The sequence below is a fragment of the Episyrphus balteatus genome, chromosome 1 (assembly GCF_945859705.1).
Source record: "Episyrphus balteatus chromosome 1, idEpiBalt1.1, whole genome shotgun sequence".
In the NCBI taxonomy this organism is placed as follows: Eukaryota; Metazoa; Arthropoda; class Insecta; order Diptera; family Syrphidae; genus Episyrphus; species Episyrphus balteatus.
In genome coordinates this window covers 66,031,662-66,052,469 of record NC_079134.1, presented here as the reverse complement: position 1 = coordinate 66,052,469, position 20,808 = coordinate 66,031,662, and the positions used below count along the sequence as shown (strand labels likewise).

The window sequence follows — 20,808 nt, the reverse complement described above, 5'->3', positions numbered from 1 at the left end:
TAACGCTTACTATGTGTTTATCGCACATTTCAATGTAATCTGGAGAATCTGGCGAAGGAAGAGCTCTGCAGTTTCGGTCTAAAAGTGTTTTGTACGAGACAGCGCGATTTTCATTCCATTTTAATTTAAGGAAATTACTGGAATACCTCAACGAATTAAATCCAAAAATCTGAAAAATCAGAAATTTGATTCTCCTGTGATGTTTAGATCTAATTTAGATACTAAATTTTTCCATTACGTACCTACATATATAGGTAGGTCCTACCTAACTAACAAAAATATATCACATCCATAATATGTATAAATTTCAAAAATCTGAGTAGGTATACCTACTTGCTACAACCAATAACCACTTAAGAAAACAAAAATTAGGTCTAACTATAATGCTCCGCATTTTTAAATGTGCCGCAAAAACAGATCAATCTTAATTCGATGTAGATGGTTTTAATTTATCATAGTTAAAAAATTAGGAAGACGAGACTTTTAATTGGAAAGCATCATTAGCGCACTCAAAAATTTTTGGCTTTACTCACTAAGTTCCTAAAGGCCTCAATCCCACATTTGACCCCTCTTATATTGCCCAATGTTTTCAAAATTGAAATTGAATTTTAAAAATTAAGCACTCAGTTGTTTCAAACAAAGGAATATGATAACAATAAGCATTATTGTTACAATTTCTTGAATTTTTAAAAACTTGTACAAATTGTGAATAGTGTGGGTATTTGTATCCTAAAATGTTTATGCATTTTTCCGTCGGCTAATTTTATCTATATATAACCTTAATTTTGGAGAGATGCATTTCACATTCATTTAATTTCATTTACTACCACCATTACATTTCTAAAACCCTCAACGCTCTTCATCCAATCAGATCCCTACAAACAAAATAAAAATTTATCTTCCTATACTAAATAAAAAAAAATCACACATTGATTTTCTTAAGAATAATCGCGTGTGTATACGTTGATTTTAATTTTGGCTCCGCCCTCGACGGCTACTTTGATGAAATGTTTCTTTCTTTAGTGCTTTAGTCGGTTTCAGAACTGCTCTGAGGTAAGTATGATTTGCGTTCTCTCGAGTCAAAAATATTATGACTAAGGTATATACATACATATACACATAGATATAGCTCGTAGGGTCTTTCTTAATTTCATGTGGATTTTAAATGTTGATATTAGTATGAAAGTTTTTTTTTCTTTACTTTACGATAAAAATCGTTGCATACCTTAAGGGAAACAGTAAGAAAGTAAGTATTTTAAGCCCTGATTTTTAAATCGTTAGTTAGACTATGAGAAAAATAAATTTCATTATAAAAAGATGGGTGGCATAACAGCTGACATAAATTTTCTTTTTTTTTTGTAAACTTGGTTTTGTTTTGTTTGATATTAGGTATAAGAACTATGAAATTATACAGTCTATCTAAAAAATTATCTTGAGAGAAAGGGTGATTTTTTTTAAATGGTAGGTATCCTAACTAATTCATTTTCTCATGGAAATTCCGAATAAAGTAAGTCTATACATTTTTTTTCATGTGATAGGGTGTTTTTTTAGGTCTAGAGAAAATGTGGGTTTATTTGAAAAAATGAGTAATAATAGTGGTATTCTATTGAAATTCAGCAATTATGGTACTTTTCAGATTGGAAACAATAAACTATAGTTCCTATAATAATAGGTAAAAAGGGTGGTTTTTTGTAGTGAAAACAAAATTGATGGGCTACCCTAATGAAATTTGGTAAAAACCTTGTACTGATTGGATGAAGAGCGTTGAGGGTTTTAGAAATGTAATAGTGGTAGTAAATGAAATTAAATGAATGTGAAATGCATCTCTCCAAAATTAAGGTTATATATAGATAAAATTAGCCGACGGAAAAATGCATAAACATTTTAGGATACAAATACCCACACTATTCACAATTTGTACAAGTTTTTAAAAATTCAAGAAACTGTAACAATAATGCTTATTGTTATCATATTCCTTTGTTTGAAACAACTGAGTGCTTAATTTTTAAAATTCAATTTCAATTTTGAAAATATTGGGCAATATAAGAGGGGTCAAATGTGGGATTGAGGCCTTTAGGAACTTAGTGAGTAAAGCCAAAAATTTTTGAGTGCGCTAATGATGCTTTCCAATTAAAAGTCTCGTCTTCCTAATTTTTTAACTATGATAAATTAAAACCATCTACATCGAATTAAGAAAAGATTGAGCTGTTTTTGCGGCACATTTAAAAATGCGGAGCATTATAGTTAGACCTAATTTTTGTTTTCTTTTTCCCCTTAAGTGGTTATTGGTTATAGCAAGTAATATCTGTAGGTAGGTATAACTACTCAGATTTTTGAAATTTATACATATTATGGATGTGATATATTTTTGTTAGTTAGGTAGGACCTACCTATATAGGTACGTAATGGAAAAATTTAGTATCTAAATTAGATCTAAACATCACAGGAGAATCAAATTTCTGATTTTTCAGATTTTTGGATTTAATTCGTTGAGGTGCTACTTTTTTTTTGTCGAAGTGACGTCATCAAAAACTAGTTTTTGGCCTATAATACCGGAATGGATTGCGATTTAAAGTTTTAATGTAACTTTTTGCAGAGTATCACATCATGTTTATTATTTGGCATCTTTTTGTTTTTTAAAAAAGATCATAGATAAAAAGTCTCCACAAAACTGCATCTGTTGCAGCCGATTTTATGGTCAAATCATGGAGCAACAAATTCAAGGTTAGAGCAACTAATTAGCAACAAATTAACGCTAAAATTCTGCATACTCAGATTTTGGAAATTTGGGGGTGTGGGTGCTATCTTGACGTCAAGATAGCACCCACACCGCTTTTAGGGGTGAGAGTTGACTAGTTTTTGGACTTTAAGGCTGGAATGAAAAGCGATGGAAAATTTTAAAGTTATTTTTTGCAGTGCATGAAATCATGTTTTTAATTTGGCATTTTTAGTTTTTTGAAAAAAATTATAGATTAAAAGTCTCCACAAAAATTGCATCTGTTGCAGTCGATTTGATGGTCAAATCATGGAGCAACAAATTCAAGATTAGAGCAACTAATTAGCAACAAATTATCCCTAAGATTCTGCATACTCAGATTTTTGAAATTAGGGGGTGTGGGTGCTATCTTGACGTCAAGATAGCACCCACACCCTTTCTATCAATTTTAAGGGGGAAGGGGTGGAGCAACAAATTCGAGATTAGAGCAACTAATTAGCAACAAATTAGCAACAAATTATTGCATACTTATTTTTTTAAATTTGTAAGTTTTTCTTGGTGTGGGTGCTATCTTGACGTTTTGATATGTTCCACAAGTTCCACAATGCATTTTGGACATGAAGGAGATGGGTTCAAAAGTTGAATGAGACCTTTTTGAAAAGGTGTTGAGAAGCCCTTTAATTTGACACCTTTTTTGTCGCTGTGCGTTCATTTTTAGGGAATTTAGCTTTTTTGAGAAAACTGTTGAAGTGCATTTCAAGGTCAAATCTTGGAGCAAATAATTCGGGATTAAAGCAACTAATTAGCAACAAATTAGCAACAAATTATTGCGTACTCAGTTTTTTTTAAATGTTGAGATTTTAATGGGTGTGGGTGCTATCTTGACGTCAAGATAGCACCCACACCTTTTCCATTAATTTTGAGGGGGAAGGGGTGGAGCAACAAATTCGGGATTAGAGCAACTAATTAGCAACAAATTATTGAATACTCAGATTTTGGGGGTGTGGGTGCTATCTTGACGGACCTAGAAAAACATCACCAAACAAGAATACTAGCCCCACCATCCTTAACAGTCTATATTTTATACTGCGGGTCACATTTCAATTGCCCCACGCAGGGAATTTCCGTATGGGGCATTTGGAAATGCCCCATATGGGCCATTTCCAAATGCTTATTGAACATACAAAGCCGGATTTCCTCAGATTCCAAAGCCTTTTGGACTTTTTTAAATGGAAAGAAACGTTCTTTAGCTCTTCAAGAAAATATGGAATTTGATGGTCGTATTTCTTCTGATTTACAGAGTGAACTTTTCTCAAAATTTTATAAGTCACTTTATGTTCAACATTCCGAACAAACAGAAAATGTATGCATTAACAGTGCTTATATCTCAAAACTTCATCTCTTTGAGTCTGACATTCTTAATGGAATCTCAAAATTAAAATCTAGCTCAAATCCTGGTCCAGATGGAATTCCATCTCTGGCTCTGAAGCAATGTCAATTCAAGTTAGTGTTCCCACTACTAATAATTTTTAATAAATCTTGTAACAAATTACCGCGCAATAACTAAGCTCTGCAATACCTTAATTATTTGAGCTTATTGTAAAAGATCGTTTGTATATTAGTATAAAAGAGCATATTTGCGTTGAACAACATGGGTTTATGTCAGGCAAGACTACTTCAACAAATCTCATGCTTTATTGTAAATATGTCGTCGATTCATTAGAATCTGGTTATCAGGTAGATACTTTCTACACAGACTTTATAAAAGCATTTGATTCTATTTGTCAAGAAATTCTTCTAGCTAAACTGCGAGCTTTTGGCATTCACGGATTGCTTCTGAAATGGATTTCCAGCTGCCTTTATAAAAGAACACAATGTGTGAAATATCATACAAGCTTCATCAGGAGTTCCTAAGGTAGCCATTTTGGACCACTTCGTTTCAATATATTTGTTAATGATATCCCATCTCTTCTTAAAAATGCATCTTGTTTTATGTATGCTGATGACATGAAAATTTTTCTTTGTATCAAAAATAGAATTGATCAGCAAAATCTTCAAAATGATTTAAATGTTTTATTCCATTAAATATCACAAAATATAATGTGTTGTTATGGTCACCTTGAAGCAAAGGGGCATTGGGTAGGCTTAAGGAAGTGAACCTCAGAAGAGTATGGGAATTGGCTTAAGCGTAAGCGATTCAAATAATGTTTCTGGACATAATAGTAAAAATGGCCACTTTGAGCAATCCAGCAGCAACTATCAGTAGGAACGACGGTCTACTAAAAGCCAATGCTGGGGAGAAGTACAAATTTTAGGTTAGGTCGGCGCTAATGCAAATATGTACCTACCTTTGCATATATGTCTTGTATTGGGCTCATAGAATGGTAATACCCACTCTATGAGAATGGAAATAGTAACCACCGACACAATTTCTTCCCTCATGCCTGCTAGGGCGGTGGATTTGACTCTTGGTCGGTCAGACCAAGCTCAGAAAAAAAGATCTGATTTTGTTCAGCTGCTTCTGGGGACAAGGGCTTCTCAACAAAAAGAACAAACACAACAGGATGTGTATCTTTATGATAAGACCAAGGGAACGCACGAATTAAAGCGAAAATGTAGAAAAGAAATAAATTTCATAAATTTATGCAAGCCGGCAAAAGAAAATCTATTAATGAGGAGAGAAAAAAGAAATATGCTTGTCAGTTGTCATAAACTTTGACAGCTTTGAAAAGAGCCGCTGCAAAGAAAAGTTTTGTGTTGTTCTTTAGGGTTGAGATATGAGATAAGGGATAGGTAGTGCAATCTGTTATAATAAAAACAAAAAGGGTTTGGATATTATTTAATATAAAACGCCTAAAAGTTGAATAATAATTTTGATATCGAATTTGAATTTGAATTCAAATACAAATATGAAACCCCCACTACCTTTACACATAGTGCGGTACAACAACTGCATCCGCAGTTAGAGAGCCGATTCTAGTTGGAAGTAGGATGGTATGACTAGGAACGTAGTTTGGGATATGGTATATGGTTAGTCGTGTAGGAGCAAGCAAAACGTGAACTTATTTTCCATAAGCAATAGTAAAGTGAATCATCATTTTAAGTGGACAAAGGAAGTCTAGTATGAAATCTTTGTCTTGAATTTAAAGTAAGATAGATTAATATAGTTTCAAAGTAAAGTGATAGTAAACCAGTGTTTTTTTTTATAAAATTTAGAATATTTTGGAGTGTCACAATATCTAATTTTGAAGCTCAACACGCAAAGGAAAACTACAAACTTAAGTTTTTTTCTACTAAACAAAAGGGGTGAGTTTGACATACCAAAATTGTGTAGTTTTGAACGTAGGAACTTATATAAAGTATGTTTTATGGAATTAGGGTGAACTGGTGGTTTTCGAGAAGACGAAAGTCGAAACCGCTATCCATAAGAAGCGCTTAAGGAAAAACGGGATAGCGGTATAGCGGAACAGTAGCACAAAAGAAAGTCTTGTGATCGAATTACGACTATTTGAAAAGATACTGCTAGGCAAAAGAAAAACGGAAACGTTAAGCTGGAAAGTCTGTCGATTCACCAGACTTAGTCAAGTAAAGATTTAAAAACTAAAGGCATATTCGAAATAAAGTGCCATTAAGATACCAGCACCATACATTTTATATTAAAATCGATATACATAGTAACGAATACAAATTTACACGCGGCAACCTGCTACCCGGTGGTACAGTAGAGTACCCGCTTTTATGGGTTCACCCCCTTTATAAAATTAGTAAAAAAAAAAAGCAATAAAATAGTATACCAATACACCCAATAATCTAACATAATCAGCAAATCCAGGATCCTGCGAACGAAATCGAAGATTCGCCAGAAGAAGCAACGATAAATATATATATAATCTATTTTGGCGTGATAGTTTTTTTTTGTTTTATTTCATATTTTTTTGTTATTCTTTCTTTTTATTATTGATATTTTTTTTTTGTTGTTAATTTATATTTCCTTAATTTATTCCGTGATTGAACGCGTTATAAAGAAAAAAAACGGTTGGCGGGCGTTTTATGTTATAAAAAGGTTTTATCTTTGCGTCGTCCCATCTAAGATAGGGTTCCTCCAACGCTATTTAAACCGTGTTTCCAAGGTAGTTTACCATTTGGCACTCCCCCGATACACAGAGCTCTATGTATAGGCAGGAAAAACCCCGAAACTAGTTAGTTTTTTTTGCGTTGGCGACAATTTTGGCCAAATTATAAATTTTAAAGTGGTTTGGGGAATCCGTAAGGATTACGGGACGGACTTTAGGAGCCGCTCAAATTGACCGTTACGCCAACGGTTTTCAACTTATAGTTCATATATTGTAAATCATTTTATTTTAAATATTGTTTTCTTGTTTTATATTAATTTTAATTATTGAATTGGAATTTCATTAGTTTTCAGAGTTAATAAGAAAAGCAAATCGAAAACTAAAGAATAAAGCGTAATTTAAATCTAAATAATAAAGCTAAACTTAAATCTTAATTTTGGAACCATATTCAAAATTAAAGGCCAATTATAAAGTGAACCTGTAAATTCAAAACGAAGTCAACGAAATATCAAAATTAATTTTGGAAACAAAGCCATTTTTTTTGCATGGTTGTGAGAGAGTCTTTGATGTGTTATTTTTGTCTTGTTTTATGGAAATTATTTATTTTAGTTAGGTTTTAGATGTAGAATAAATAAAGATTTGTAAATCACGCCAAATTTAAAGCAAACAAAAATGGTGTTGTTACTGGACTGTTACGGCAGCCCAATGGAATAAAGATTTTTTGTTTCAGGGGGGTGTAATTAGGCTGGTTTAAGCCTCTCGGTGGGGGTAAGTATGACTTGACAGCGAAATTAGGTCTTTCTTTAGGGGGATTCCAAAAAGACTGGACCAACGGAATCCCAGGTAGGGTGGGAAAAGGTCATGCTGCGCCGTCATCTGCAGCGCCTCAAAGTGTGAGTTTGTTTTGTGTGGGTGGTGAATTTTTTTTGGTATAGAATTTCGGCATGATATATGTTTTGAAAACAGGTGAGGTACTGCTGTGGGGGCAAGACCCCCCCTAATCCGACGAGTTGAGCCGTGTGACGCAAGCATGCCGCGGCCCCTACAGCGTGCAATCTACCCCCTTTCCCCTTAACCTTCGTCTTCAAATATGGGAATCGTGAATCTTGGAAGAATGATTCTGGAGCTGAGGATCATGGAAGCAACGGTCCTGCCCACGAAGAAGACATGGTTGCCTCCTATTACCCTCCCTATTGCCTGGTTTCAAATGGCGCCCAACGTGTTGTCCTAGTTTTTTCCTTGTGTACTGATTGGATTCACTTGCAATGCCGAACCAAATCGTAAGTCTTATACAGGAAAGCTCTCAAGCATACCTGAATAATTGCAACGAAGTGATTCGACATTCCCAGTGGAAGCAACCAGTACATCTTTTATGTAGCTGTTCTCGTCAATGATGCTGAGTGCTCAGCATGTCTTCAAGCATAAGGTTTTAACGTATAGAGTGAATTGCGGCGGAGTATCTTGGGGTCAACGGCGAGGCAAAATCCCATTTCTGTTCCAGTTGAGTTTCGATCGTGCAGTAGCAAATCGTAAGTCTTGTTCCAGATAGCTCTTTAGAAGGCTGGAGCAATTGCGACGAGGCGTTTCAGCTTCGAGTGATAATTCAATCGGAAATTGTCCTGTGTTATAAAGTTATAAATTTCAAATCGTCAGTAACCACACTTTGAGGGCAATTGCATTTTTATTAAAAGGTATTTGCTGTCAAGTCATACATAAGCGGGAACATAACCAATGATCCACCGAGTAAGCCCCGAAAGCACCCCCGTATTAAGAATTGAAAAGAAAACAAAAAAATAATCAGTAGATTTTGGCAAAACATTTTAGTTATTTGCACATTGTTTAGTCTTTATTTTGAGAAAGGTAGAGTGTATTAGAGTGTATTAGAAGGTGTTAGTTTTTTCGTATTTTTGTTAAGTTAATGAAAAGTAAGTAATTATTTTAAGGTATAGATAACAATAAAAAAAAAAAAAAAAAATATAAAAAAGCATCAAAAAAATAAAAAAAAAAAGGTTAATAGAATAGTAAAGTAAGATTTTCGAATAGTTTAGATTAGGTCACGGAGTTTAGAGGAAAGTCCTCAGATTTGGTGACAGATTATAGAGATAAGATTTTGTTTATAATTATTTTTGATTTTTTTTTTTGTTATTTTATTTTGATTTAGGTAAAAAAAAAATTAATAGTAGGTTGTCGAATTAGAGATACATTTAGATTTACAGTAAGATATTAGATCAGTTAGTGATAATTTAGGTTAGAATAAAATACATTTAGATTCAAGGCAGTGTTTCGATAGAAAAAGTCCAATACTCTTTTCAATTTAAACACAATTTTAGAGTAAGAAATTTTCTTGTTAGAGATAAGTTATTGAAGTGATCCAAATTAGGTAAGACATAGTAATCTCATGAGCATAAATGAAAAAAATATTTTAATAACAGAAGGAGAATTATCCAATCGTGTACTAACTCGCACTCTACTCAGGCAACACATTTTAGAGTCCAATATGACTACACTACATACACCTCCGAAGGGAAAGAAACCTGAGAAAGCTACGCAACTCCAACCGGTAGGGGATGCATCTGGGGCGTTCGAGCCGCCGGCGACCGGGAGCGGTACTTCTGGTGTACCACCTGAAAGTACTATACCTTCTATAGGAAATAGTGCAGTTGTAGTTGACCAAACCGTCTCTCAGTTGGGAAACGGGCTTGTAGGGACAGAGGGTAACTCCTCCGGAGGTACTACCGGGTCAGGGGTATCAGAAGATACAATCGAAGCGCCTGCTTACAGTAGTATTACCGGGACGGGTGTTGACAGACGTGAATCGTCCGAAGTAGATGAATTATTAGGGTTTTCGGAGGCCGAAAAACAAAATGTGATGGCCCCAACAATTAGTACAGGTGGCAATCCTGCTGCGAATAGAAAAACTAATAATAATAGCGGATTAGTAGCAAATGTAGGCAATGGATTAGCAGCTGAATTGAGAAGAATGGTAGAAGCGACTGTTAGTGAGGCCCATGATTCTTATAACGAGTCAATGAGGGAGAGTATCTGCCAATCTGTGCGAGCAGAAGTCGAACGGGGACTCGCCGAACTACTTAAAGACGTTGGGAATGTCAATCGTCCAGTGCTACCAGTGGTAACAGCTGAACCCACACAAGCGTCGAGAAGCACTCCGGCAGTGAGCCAGCCGTTCCGTCAGCCGACACAGGTACCAACAGCAAGCCAAACTCTGCAGGGCACCTTACCACGACTGTTCCAACACACCACTAATCATCATGCAGGTCAAATACTAAGCAGAGCTAGAAGTAACAATTCTGTATTGGCGAATGGGATACAACAGTCGGGAAATCAGCCTGGATATCAGCCTGGATATCAGACTGGATATCAGCCTGGATATCAACCTGGAACTCAGACTGGATATCAGCCTGGATATCAACCTGGAACTCAGCCCGGATATCAACCTGGATATCTGCCGGGATATCTACCTGGATATCAACATGCCCATCAACAGAATCCATACGGGGCCGCAATGGGTCCTACCAGCGGGTATCCGCAACCGGGTTTTTCACCTTATGGATATCCAAACATGTCGACGAGAACACCAATTCGGATTGATAAATGGGGTATATCATTCAATGGCAAACCAGAATTCATGACGGTAGAGGAATTTATATTCCAGGTTGAGTTTTTGCAAATCCAACATCAATGCACCTGGACTGAGGTTTTACGGGATTTTCATATTCTACTATCTGGGGGCGCAAAAGTATGGTATTGGCAATTTCAACGAACGATGGTGCGTCCTGAATGGTCCGTGTTAAAGGACGCCTTAATGCGCGAATATCGAAATTCAAAATCAGATTTCGAAATTATCCAAGAAATTATGGACCGAAAACAGGGTCCCGGGGAATCAAGTGACGATTTTTTCGCATCAGTAAACAAACTAAGAGCTCAGCTCAGGGTACAAACGCCGGAGATAGATTTGGTAAGAAGTCTGAAGAAAAACCTCAACGAGCGGATTAGTAAGCTAGTGTATCCACAATATGTTTACACCATGGACCAGCTGAAGTTGGCCTGTAAGGAAGCAGAGTATGCGTTTCCGGTCAAGGAAAGAGAAGTGCCCAAGCATCCTCGGCCCCAGCATCCCGGTAGATACGTTGCTCACGAGCTCGAGATGGAGGCGGGAATGATGTCATACCCCCAAGAGCAGTTGGAAGCGTTTCAACATTCCGGTGCACGGCCAAAGAGCCAAGCAAAGTCATTCACCTGTTGGAATTGTCGGTTGACGGGACACTCCTGGCTGCATTGTCCAGAACCCCGCATCATCTTTTGTTACGGGTGTGGAAAAGAAGGGGTCATTTCGACTAAATGCACCGAATGTAAGCCGGAAAACCCAGCACGGAACGCGAAGTCGGTGGGGGACTCGCGTTCGACTCAGACCCCTCTAGATCAAACAAAGAGCAATTAAATAATCAAGAAAAGCAGAATTTACAAATATTAAAAAATGATAAAAGTACAATAAATAAGTTAAAAATTTCAAAGATGTCAGTAATAAAACCATTACATGTTAGGATTAGGGAATATAGTGAAGCGCGAGATAGAATTTTCAAGGGTAACGTGGGTGAGATTTCGAAAAAGATTGCTAAAACTAGAGAAAGATTTAAAAGGAGGAAAGAGGTAAGAAAGAAAATATCTTCGACCGTCGTAGAGACTCACGCTGACCCCAGGCCGTATGCAAAAGTCTCAATTGCAGGTAAAGAAATATTGGGATTGTTAGATAGTGGGGCCAGCGTGAGTATTTTAGGTAGGAATTGCACTCAATTTGTGAAAGAGGCAAACATGGTAGTACAAACGTACAAGTCAGGGGTGAAAACCGCGGACGGTAAGAATCAAGCTATAGTGGGAAAAGTAGAGATACCCATTACATACAAAAACAGCAAGCAGATCATTACGCTTTACCTAGTTCCCAGTTTAGACCAAGAATTGTACTTAGGAGTGGACTTCTGGAAGATGTTCCAAATAGCGCCAAATGTGGTTAGTTCCGTATCGATCCCGGAAGATGATGCCGACCTTCTTAATGCCCATGTATTAAATTATGAACAACAGTCCCGATTAGAAGCAGTCAAGCAGAAATTTTTGGATTTTGAGCGGCACGGTCTCGGGAAAACTGCGATTATGGAACACATTATAGATACAGGGAATGCGGTTCCGGTGAAGCAAAGACACTACCCTGTTTCTCCAGCGGTACAAGCCCTCTTGGACCAAGAAATAGATAGAATGCTTAAGCTCGGCGTTATTGAGGAGAGTGAAAGTCCTTGGTGTTCACCCGTGGTCCTCATAAAGAAGCCTGGACCAGACGGCACTACCAAGCATCGTTTTTGTTTGGATTCACGCAAAGTCAACGAGGTGACCAAAAAGGACGCGAATCCTCTCCCCCATATCGACGGGCTTCTCAGTCGTCTACCAGATACATACTACATCAGTAGTGTGGATCCGAAGGAAGCATTTTGGCAAATACCGCTGGAGAAGGAGAGTAGAGAGAAAACTGCTTTTGCGGTACCGGGGAGAGCCTTGTACCAGTTCACAGTAATGCCTTTTGGGTTGTGCAACGCGGCCCAAAGACTTTGCCGTTTAATGGACAAGGTAATTCCTGCACGACTTCGGGATCGGGTTTTCGTGTATCTGGATGACTTGCTAATTATCGCGCCTGATTTTGATACACATATCGCTCTGCTGGACGAAGTGGCCGAATGTTTAAGGAAAGCCAATCTCACCATCAACGTCAAGAAATCCAAGTTTTGCTTTAAAGATCTAAAATACTTGGGTTTCATAGTTGGTGGTGGGCAATTGAAAACGGATCCCGCGAAAGTTGAAGCGGTAGTCGATTTTCCTATGCCTAAAAATTCTAGACAGGTCCGTAGGCTACTGGGTCTAGCAGGGTGGTATAGAAGATTTATAAAAGATTTTTCTACCTTGACTGCTCCTCTGACGGACACGTTAAAAGGGAAGAATACGAAATTCGTCATGTCGGAAGAAGCAAAAGTTGCGTTTGAAAAATTGAAAATAGCTTTAACAACAGCTCCGGTTCTAACCCACCCGGATTTTAAGAAAAGATTTTATATTCAATGCGACGCATCTGACTCTGGGATTGGTGCGGTACTATTCCAGAAAAACTCGGAGGATGAAGAGTCCCCAATATCATATTTCTCTCAAAAGCTTAACTCTTGTCAAAGGAACTACACCGTCACCGAGAAGGAGTGCATGGCAGCGGTGATGGCAGTGAAAAAGTTCAGGCCCTATGTCGAGGGTATGGATTTCACCATAATAACAGATCACTCTTCCCTAAAATGGCTAATGACTATGAAGGACCTTAGCGGTCGCTTGGCTAGGTGGAGCCTGGAGCTACAATCGTATACCTTCGACATAGAGCATAGGAAAGGATCTTTGAACGTCGTACCAGACACTCTTTCTCGGGGGCACTTAGATAGCATTGAATTGGAAAACGTAGTCTCTCTGATAGATTTGGACTCTGATGAGTTCAAGTCCGATGAATATAAGGAACTCCTAAGTACAATTCAAAGGCGAGCAGAAGAATTACCCGATCTTAAAATCGAAGATGAGTTTATTTACAAGCGATCGTTACCTATCTGGGGAGATGAAACTTACTTTGAGCACTCTTGGCGATTGTGGATACCTTCAGGTCTTACTGAAAGTTTAATCGCCAAGGCTCATGACCCGCCTCAGGCTGCGCATGGTGGAGTGGCTAAAACCCTCCATCGTCTTCGACAGCATTTTTATTGGCCGAACATGACGGTTCAGATCAAAGAATATGTAGCTAATTGTTCCGTGTGCAAACAGTCAAAATCGTCGAATCAAGTCCTACGTCCTCCCATAAATAACAATTATACCACCGATCGTCCCTTTCAAAAACTGTATATAGATTTCATTGGACCTTATCCAAGATCGAAAACGGGAAATGTATATGTGTTCGTTGTGCTTGAACACATGTCTAAGTTTGTGTTTTTGAAAGCATTAAGAGCGGCAAACGCAGCTAGTGTAGTTCAGTTTTTATATAATGACGTTTTTAATATGTTCGGTGTGCCTGAAGTAATCCACTCGGATAACGGGAAACAGTTCCTATCCAAGGAGTTTCAAAATTTAATTCAAAACTGTGGTATCCGCCACTTTCGTACGGCGAATTACTCGCCACAATCAAATGCCTCTGAGAGGGTAAATAGAACGCTTTTAGCAGCGATACGTTCTTATTTAAAATTAGATCAGAGAGATTGGGATCGCCACTTAAGCGATATAGCGTGTGCACTTAGAAGCTCGGTGCATTCGGCCATAGGAGTATCGCCATATTTCGCACTTTTTGGGTCGAATATGGTGACTCATGGGAGTATCTACAAACTAGAACAGAAATTAAATACCTTAGAGGATGGAGAGCTATTAACTCTACCTAGGCAGAATAGGCTTCAGTTAATTAGATCCAAACTTAAGGAAAATATCGTAAAAGCTAATGATAGGAGCGCTAAAACTTATAATTTGCGAACCCGTAATATTCAGTACGTACCGGGTCAAGAAGTGTACAAACGCAATTTCATATTAAGCGATAGTACTAAACAACTAGCTTCAAAACTTTGCCCTAAGTACGTCAAGTGTCGTGTCGTCAGAGCTGTAGGCAAAAACATGTACGAAATTGAAAACTTGGCAGGTAAAACCCTAGGAGTTTACCATGCCAAGGATTTAAAGCAATAGGGTCAGTTCTAAAATAAAAAAAAAGATAATAATAGTAATGATAAGTATAGCCAGACCTCATGGAGTATACGACTAATTTCGAATCGCGTTAGAATCACTTCGGTACTCGTTCGTGAGTGAGAGTAGATCAAAGCATAGTTTATTTCTATTTATAAAAATCTGTGATACATTCCTACAGAAACAACACCAAAAAACTATATGGGAAAAAAAAACGCAAACTGTGATACAAGGATCTGTGATTTACCTCACCAGACTCAACGTCAAAATGAACCCAAGTACCTGATAAACTGTGATATTTTTTTTTAGTAATAAGTTAGTTGTATACACCATGATCTGTGATATTAGTTTTTGAAACACAACAGAGTACCTATTTATTTATTTATTTCATGTAAACCACGTTTAAGATATTTGTGTGTAATCTCATAATTAACGATAGTCAAAATTAGAGAAGAGCAAAAAAATAAAAACAGCAAAAAGAAGAAACCGACAAAAAAAAACAGAGGGTTACCTAGAGAAAAATCAACCATGCAGTCGACCGTTAGAAATGCAAAACTGATCGAACAAAAAATGCTCAAATAAAATAATAATAAAAAAAAAAAAAAAAAAAAAAAACACCAATAAAATATTCTTAAATAATGTGGGGATGATATCTTTAATGGTGATGCAACTAGAAAAGTACAGGATCTAAAACTAAATCTTGATCGCACAATGACCTTCGAAAAGTTAGTGCCTAAATTTATAACTTGTATGTTCTTATATAAGGTAAACCTATAATTATTTTATTCAACAAAACAGCAATTTGCATTCAAACAAACTTACGATAACGTATAGTCTTAAATTATAACCATCGGTGTTCACTCCACAGTCTGAGTGTGTATCCAAATCACTGTAGTTGCCCGGCTTTGGTGTTATGGGTTCTTCCCCAACGTTTTGGCAGAAGTTCGGTATCGGGTAACACATATAAATTCACATGTTCTGCTTACATTGATAAATAGGAAACACACCGGCTCCTAATAAATATCTTCGAACAACAATAGAGTATTAGATTCCACAAGATTCTCCTTATTATTCAGTGTTGTAATAACAATGCGCCCTTTCCACCGCCCCCGTCTCTTAAAGATAAGATTCCGGCGTCGGTGTTTTGTTATGGTCACCTTGAAGCAAAGGGGCATTGGGTAGGCTTAAGGAAGTGAACCTCAGAAGAGTATGGGAATTGGCTTAAGCGTAAGCGATTCAAATAATGTTTTTGGACATAATAGTAAAAATGGCCACTTTGAGCAATCCAGCAGCAACTATCAGTAGGAACGACGGTCTACTAAAAGCCAATGCTGGGGAGAAGTACAAATTTTAGGTTAGGTCGGCGCTAATGCAAATATGTACCTACCTTTGCATATATGTCTTGTATTGGGCTCATAGAATGGTAATACCCACTCTATGAGAATGGAAATAGTAACCACCGACACAATTTCTTCCCTCATGCCTGCTAGGGCGGTGGATTTGACTCTTGGTCGGTCAGACCAAGCTCAGAAAAAAAGATCTGATTTTGTTCAGCTGCTTCTGGGGACAAGGGCTTCTCAACAAAAAGAACAAACACAACAGGATGTGTATCTTTATGATAAGACCAAGGGAACGCACGAATTAAAGCGAAAATGTAGAAAAGAAATAAATTTCATAAATTTATGCAAGCCGGCAAAAGAAAATCTATTAATGAGGAGAGAAAAAAGAAATATGCTTGTCAGTTGTAATAAACTTTGACAGCTTTGAAAAGAGCCGCTGCAAAGAAAAGTTTTGTGTTGTTCTTTAGGGTTGAGATATGAGATAAGGGATAGGTAGTGCAATCTGTTATAATAAAAACAAAAAGGGTTTGGATATTATTTAATATAAAACGCCTAAAAGTTGAATAATAATTTTGATATCGAATTTGAATTTGAATTCAAATACAAATATGAAACCCCCACTACCTTTACACATAGTGCGGTACAACAACTGCATCCGCAGTTAGAGAGCCGATTCTAGTTGGAAGTAGGATGGTATGACTAGGAACGTAGTTTGGGATATGGTATATGGTTAGTCGTGTAGGAGCAAGCAAAACGTGAACTTATTTTCCATAAGCAATAGTAAAGTGAATCATCATTTTAAGTGGACAAAGGAAGTCTAGTATGAAATCTTTGTCTTGAATTTAAAGTAAGATAGATTAATATAGTTTCAAAGTAAAGTGATAGTAAACCAGTGTTTTTTTTTATAAAATTTAGAATATTTTGGAGTGTCACAATATCTAATTTTGAAGCTCAACACGCAAAGGAAAACTACAAACTTAAGTTTTTTTCTACTAAACAAAAGGGGTGAGTTTGACATACCAAAATTGTGTAGTTTTGAACGTAGGAACTTATATAAAGTATGTTTTATGGAATTAGGGTGAACTGGTGGTTTTCGAGAAGACGAAAGTCGAAACCGCTATCCATAAGAAGCGCTTAAGGAAAAACGGGATAGCGGTATAGCGGAACAGTAGCACAAAAGAAAGTCTTGTGATCGAATTACGACTATTTGAAAAGATACTGCTAGGCAAAAGAAAAACGGAAACGTTAAGCTGGAAAGTCTGTCGATTCACCAGACTTAGTCAAGTAAAGATTTAAAAACTAAAGGCATATTCGAAATAAAGTGCCATTAAGATACCAGCACCATACATTTTATATTAAAATCGATATACATAGTAACGAATACAAATTTACACGCGGCAACCTGCTACCCGGTGGTACAGTAGAGTACCCGCTTTTATGGGTTCACCCCCTTTATAAAATTAGTAAAAAAAAAAGCAATAAAATAGTATACCAATACACCCAATAATCTAACATAATCAGCAAATCCAGGATCCTGCGAACGAAATCGAAGATTCGCCAGAAGAAGCAACGATAAATATATATATAATCTATTTTGGCGTGATAGTTTTTTTTTGTTTTATTTCATATTTTTTTGTTATTCTTTCTTTTTATTATTGATATTTTTTTTTTGTTGTTAATTTATATTTCCTTAATTTATTCCGTGATTGAACGCGTTATAAAGAAAAAAAACGGTTGGCGGGCGTTTTATGTTATAAAAAGGTTTTATCTTTGCGTCGTCCCATCTAAGATAGGGTTCCTCCAACGCTATTTAAACCGTGTTTCCAAGGTAGTTTACCATTTGGCACTCCCCCGATACACAGAGCTCTATGTATAGGCAGGAAAAACCCCGAAACTAGTTAGTTTTTTTTGCGTTGGCGACAATTTTGGCCAAATTATAAATTTTAAAGTGGTTTGGGGAATCCGTAAGGATTACGGGACGGACTTTAGGAGCCGCTCAAATTGACCGTTACGCCAACGGTTTTCAACTTATAGTTCATATATTGTAAATCATTTTATTTTAAATATTGTTTTCTTGTTTTATATTAATTTTAATTATTGAATTGGAATTTCATTAGTTTTCAGAGTTAATAAGAAAAGCAAATCGAAAACTAAAGAATAAAGCGTAATTTAAATCTAAATAATAAAGCTAAACTTAAATCTTAATTTTGGAACCATATTCAAAATTAAAGGCCAATTATAAAGTGAACCTGTAAATTCAAAACGAAGTCAACGAAATATCAAAATTAATTTTGGAAACAAAGCCATTTTTTTTGCATGGTTGTGAGAGAGTCTTTGATGTGTTATTTTTGTCTTGTTTTATGGAAATTATTTATTTTAGTTAGGTTTTAGATGTAGAATAAATAAAGATTTGTAAATCACGCCAAATTTAAAGCAAACAAAAATGGTGTTGTTACTGGACTGTTACGGCAGCCCAATGGAATAAAGATTTTTTGTTTCAGGGGGGTGTAATTAGGCTGGTTTAAGCCTCTCGGTGGGGGTAAGTATGACTTGACAGCGAAATTAGGTCTTTCTTTAGGGGGATTCCAAAAAGACTGGACCAACGGAATCCCAGGTAGGGTGGGAAAAGGTCATGCTGCGCCGTCATCTGCAGCGCCTCAAAGTGTGAGTTTGTTTTGTGTGGGTGGTGAATTTTTTTTGGTATAGAATTTCGGCATGATATATGTTTTGAAAACAGGTGAGGTACTGCTGTGGGGGCAAGACCCCCCCTAATCCGACGAGTTGAGCCGTGTGACGCAAGCATGCCGCGGCCCCTACAGCGTGCAATCTACCCCCTTTCCCCTTAACCTTCGTCTTCAAATATGGGAATCGTGAATCTTGGAAGAATGATTCTGGAGCTGAGGATCATGGAAGCAACGGTCCTGCCCACGAAGAAGACATGGTTGCCTCCTATTACCCTCCCTATTGCCTGGTTTCAGTGTTTATCGTATTTTAGTTCCCATGATCCACAACTACCATATGTTCAACCAGATTCTTGATCACAAATCTGAGATTCGTTATCTTGGAGTCATTTTTGATATAGATTATGTAATTGCAAGGGCTAATTCAATCCTTGAGTATTTTTCAATTGTTTGGTGTCCTTCTACTTCCATTGGGATAGCTCGTATTGAAAGATTTCAAAAGGCTTTCACAAGATTTGTAGTTAGGCAACTGAAGTGGAGAATAGATACTCCTTCATATCCGTCAAGATGTGCTTTGATTGGACTTGATTCTATACAAAAAAGGCGTTCTGTTCAGTGTGTACTGTTTGTCCATGATGTATTTTCATTCCACAAATCGTTTATAATTTTGAAATTTATATTCCGGAGAGAAGATTGCGTCTTCGTCATTTCTTTAACAATCCTAAACATAGATGTAATTATGGTTGCAACGAACGAAACAAAAGTTTTTTATTTGTTGATTTACAGAGACAATTTTTTTCTAAACTTATACATTTTTGACCCTTCAATAAAAAAGGATTATTAAATATAAATAAAAGTAATCGTTTTTTGTTGTTTATAGCATAAAATGTTTACTCATTAAAATACTGAGTACCAATAAAACACGGCTTATGTTTCCACCTACTTCTCCAGGGTGAGTTAAGTGAAGACATCCATGTATGTTGAGAAACCGAAGGGGCCCTTCAAGCAAGAAAACCGAGTTCAGAAAAGACACTTCGACCTCAAAACGCGAAAAACGAGGTTGCATTCACACACTTGCAACTTTTTGTAAATGAACACAAAGTCGAAGGAGAAATCGTGGTGAAAATACCAATACATATGCAATCGGCTTCGCGGTGATTATAATTTCCATACTAATTTGAGCCGCCGTGGGACCCGTTTCGTAGTTCAGGTCAGACTCATGTCGTCGGAGCCAATTCGGACCGAGGTCGGACTCGTTTTCTTAAAGGGGGTTTTTGATGGATCGTCAAGTGATGAAACTCAATCAAACTGTGTAAGGGCTGAAGCAAGTTTAGTTTGGACTACCAAACTAGATCGAGTCCTCCAAAAACTTGAATTGAAGCGTTCACAAGTGCATTCTTGCATATACGAGTACTTCCATCGAATGAATAAGACCATAACGTTTCTAGCAATCTACGTCGATGACATCCTAATCTTCACTAACGAAACTGCATTCTATGAAAACCTTAAACTAAATCTAATGAAAGAGTTCAAGATGAAGTTTTTGGGAAACGCGAAGAATTGTAAGGAATGCAGATTACATGTGACAAAGATGCAGTGTATCTAGATCAAGAAAAATCAAAAATACATATGTACCCATGATTATGAAAGTGGACTAAGTCACTTTTTGAATTGTTTGAAGAAAAACTTACATAATTATTTTCTTATAACGATTTATTTATATTTCTTTTATGGAATCACTAGAGGAGCAATAAAGAAGTTTATTTACTGCGATTTCGCTTTCAAATAAACTTTACCCCTTAAATAATAATTATTTTTAGGCTAGATTGCCATTTTTGGGAGTGACTTAGTCCACTTTAATAATTAAGGGCACATATACCAGATATTTGCTTCGCAGTCATCAAGTTAAGCAAATTCAATAACTGGCAAAGAACATTAGGCTGCTGTGAAGTGATTGTTTAGATATCTGAAAGGAACCAAATTAGCCAAACTAAAATGTTCAAGAAATGGAAATACTGAATTTACTCGGATTCAGACTGGACAAGTGATTGTGACGAAAGAATGTCTGTCACAGGATACGTATGTATCTTACAAGTCGGTGCCGAGTCCTGGGCGACAAAACATCAACCAACTGTTGATTTAGGCCATGGTATAAAAAGAGAAGGTATGATCATTAGAAAAAACTCAGTATCGAGAACTGTCAAAACTTATGGCTACTTAAGGTTTTGACAACCCAGCCCATTGAAATTGTT

General features: G+C 36.8%; 2 protein-coding genes across 2 annotated transcripts in view; both read left to right on the top strand.

Moving 5' to 3' along the window:
• LOC129907300 (signal-induced proliferation-associated 1-like protein 2) overlaps positions 1–20,808 on the top strand; it is a 134,938-nt gene that overhangs the window by 9,484 nt on the left and 104,646 nt on the right. The window lies entirely within an intron of this gene.
• Positions 168–11,259, top strand: LOC129907301 (uncharacterized). The gene is made up of 2 exons (XM_055983418.1): positions 168–6,022; positions 6,095–11,259. Exon 2 carries the CDS (start codon positions 9,188–9,190, stop codon positions 11,246–11,248), a length of 2,061 nt encoding a protein of 686 aa, XP_055839393.1. The 5' UTR covers positions 168–6,022; positions 6,095–9,187; the 3' UTR covers positions 11,249–11,259.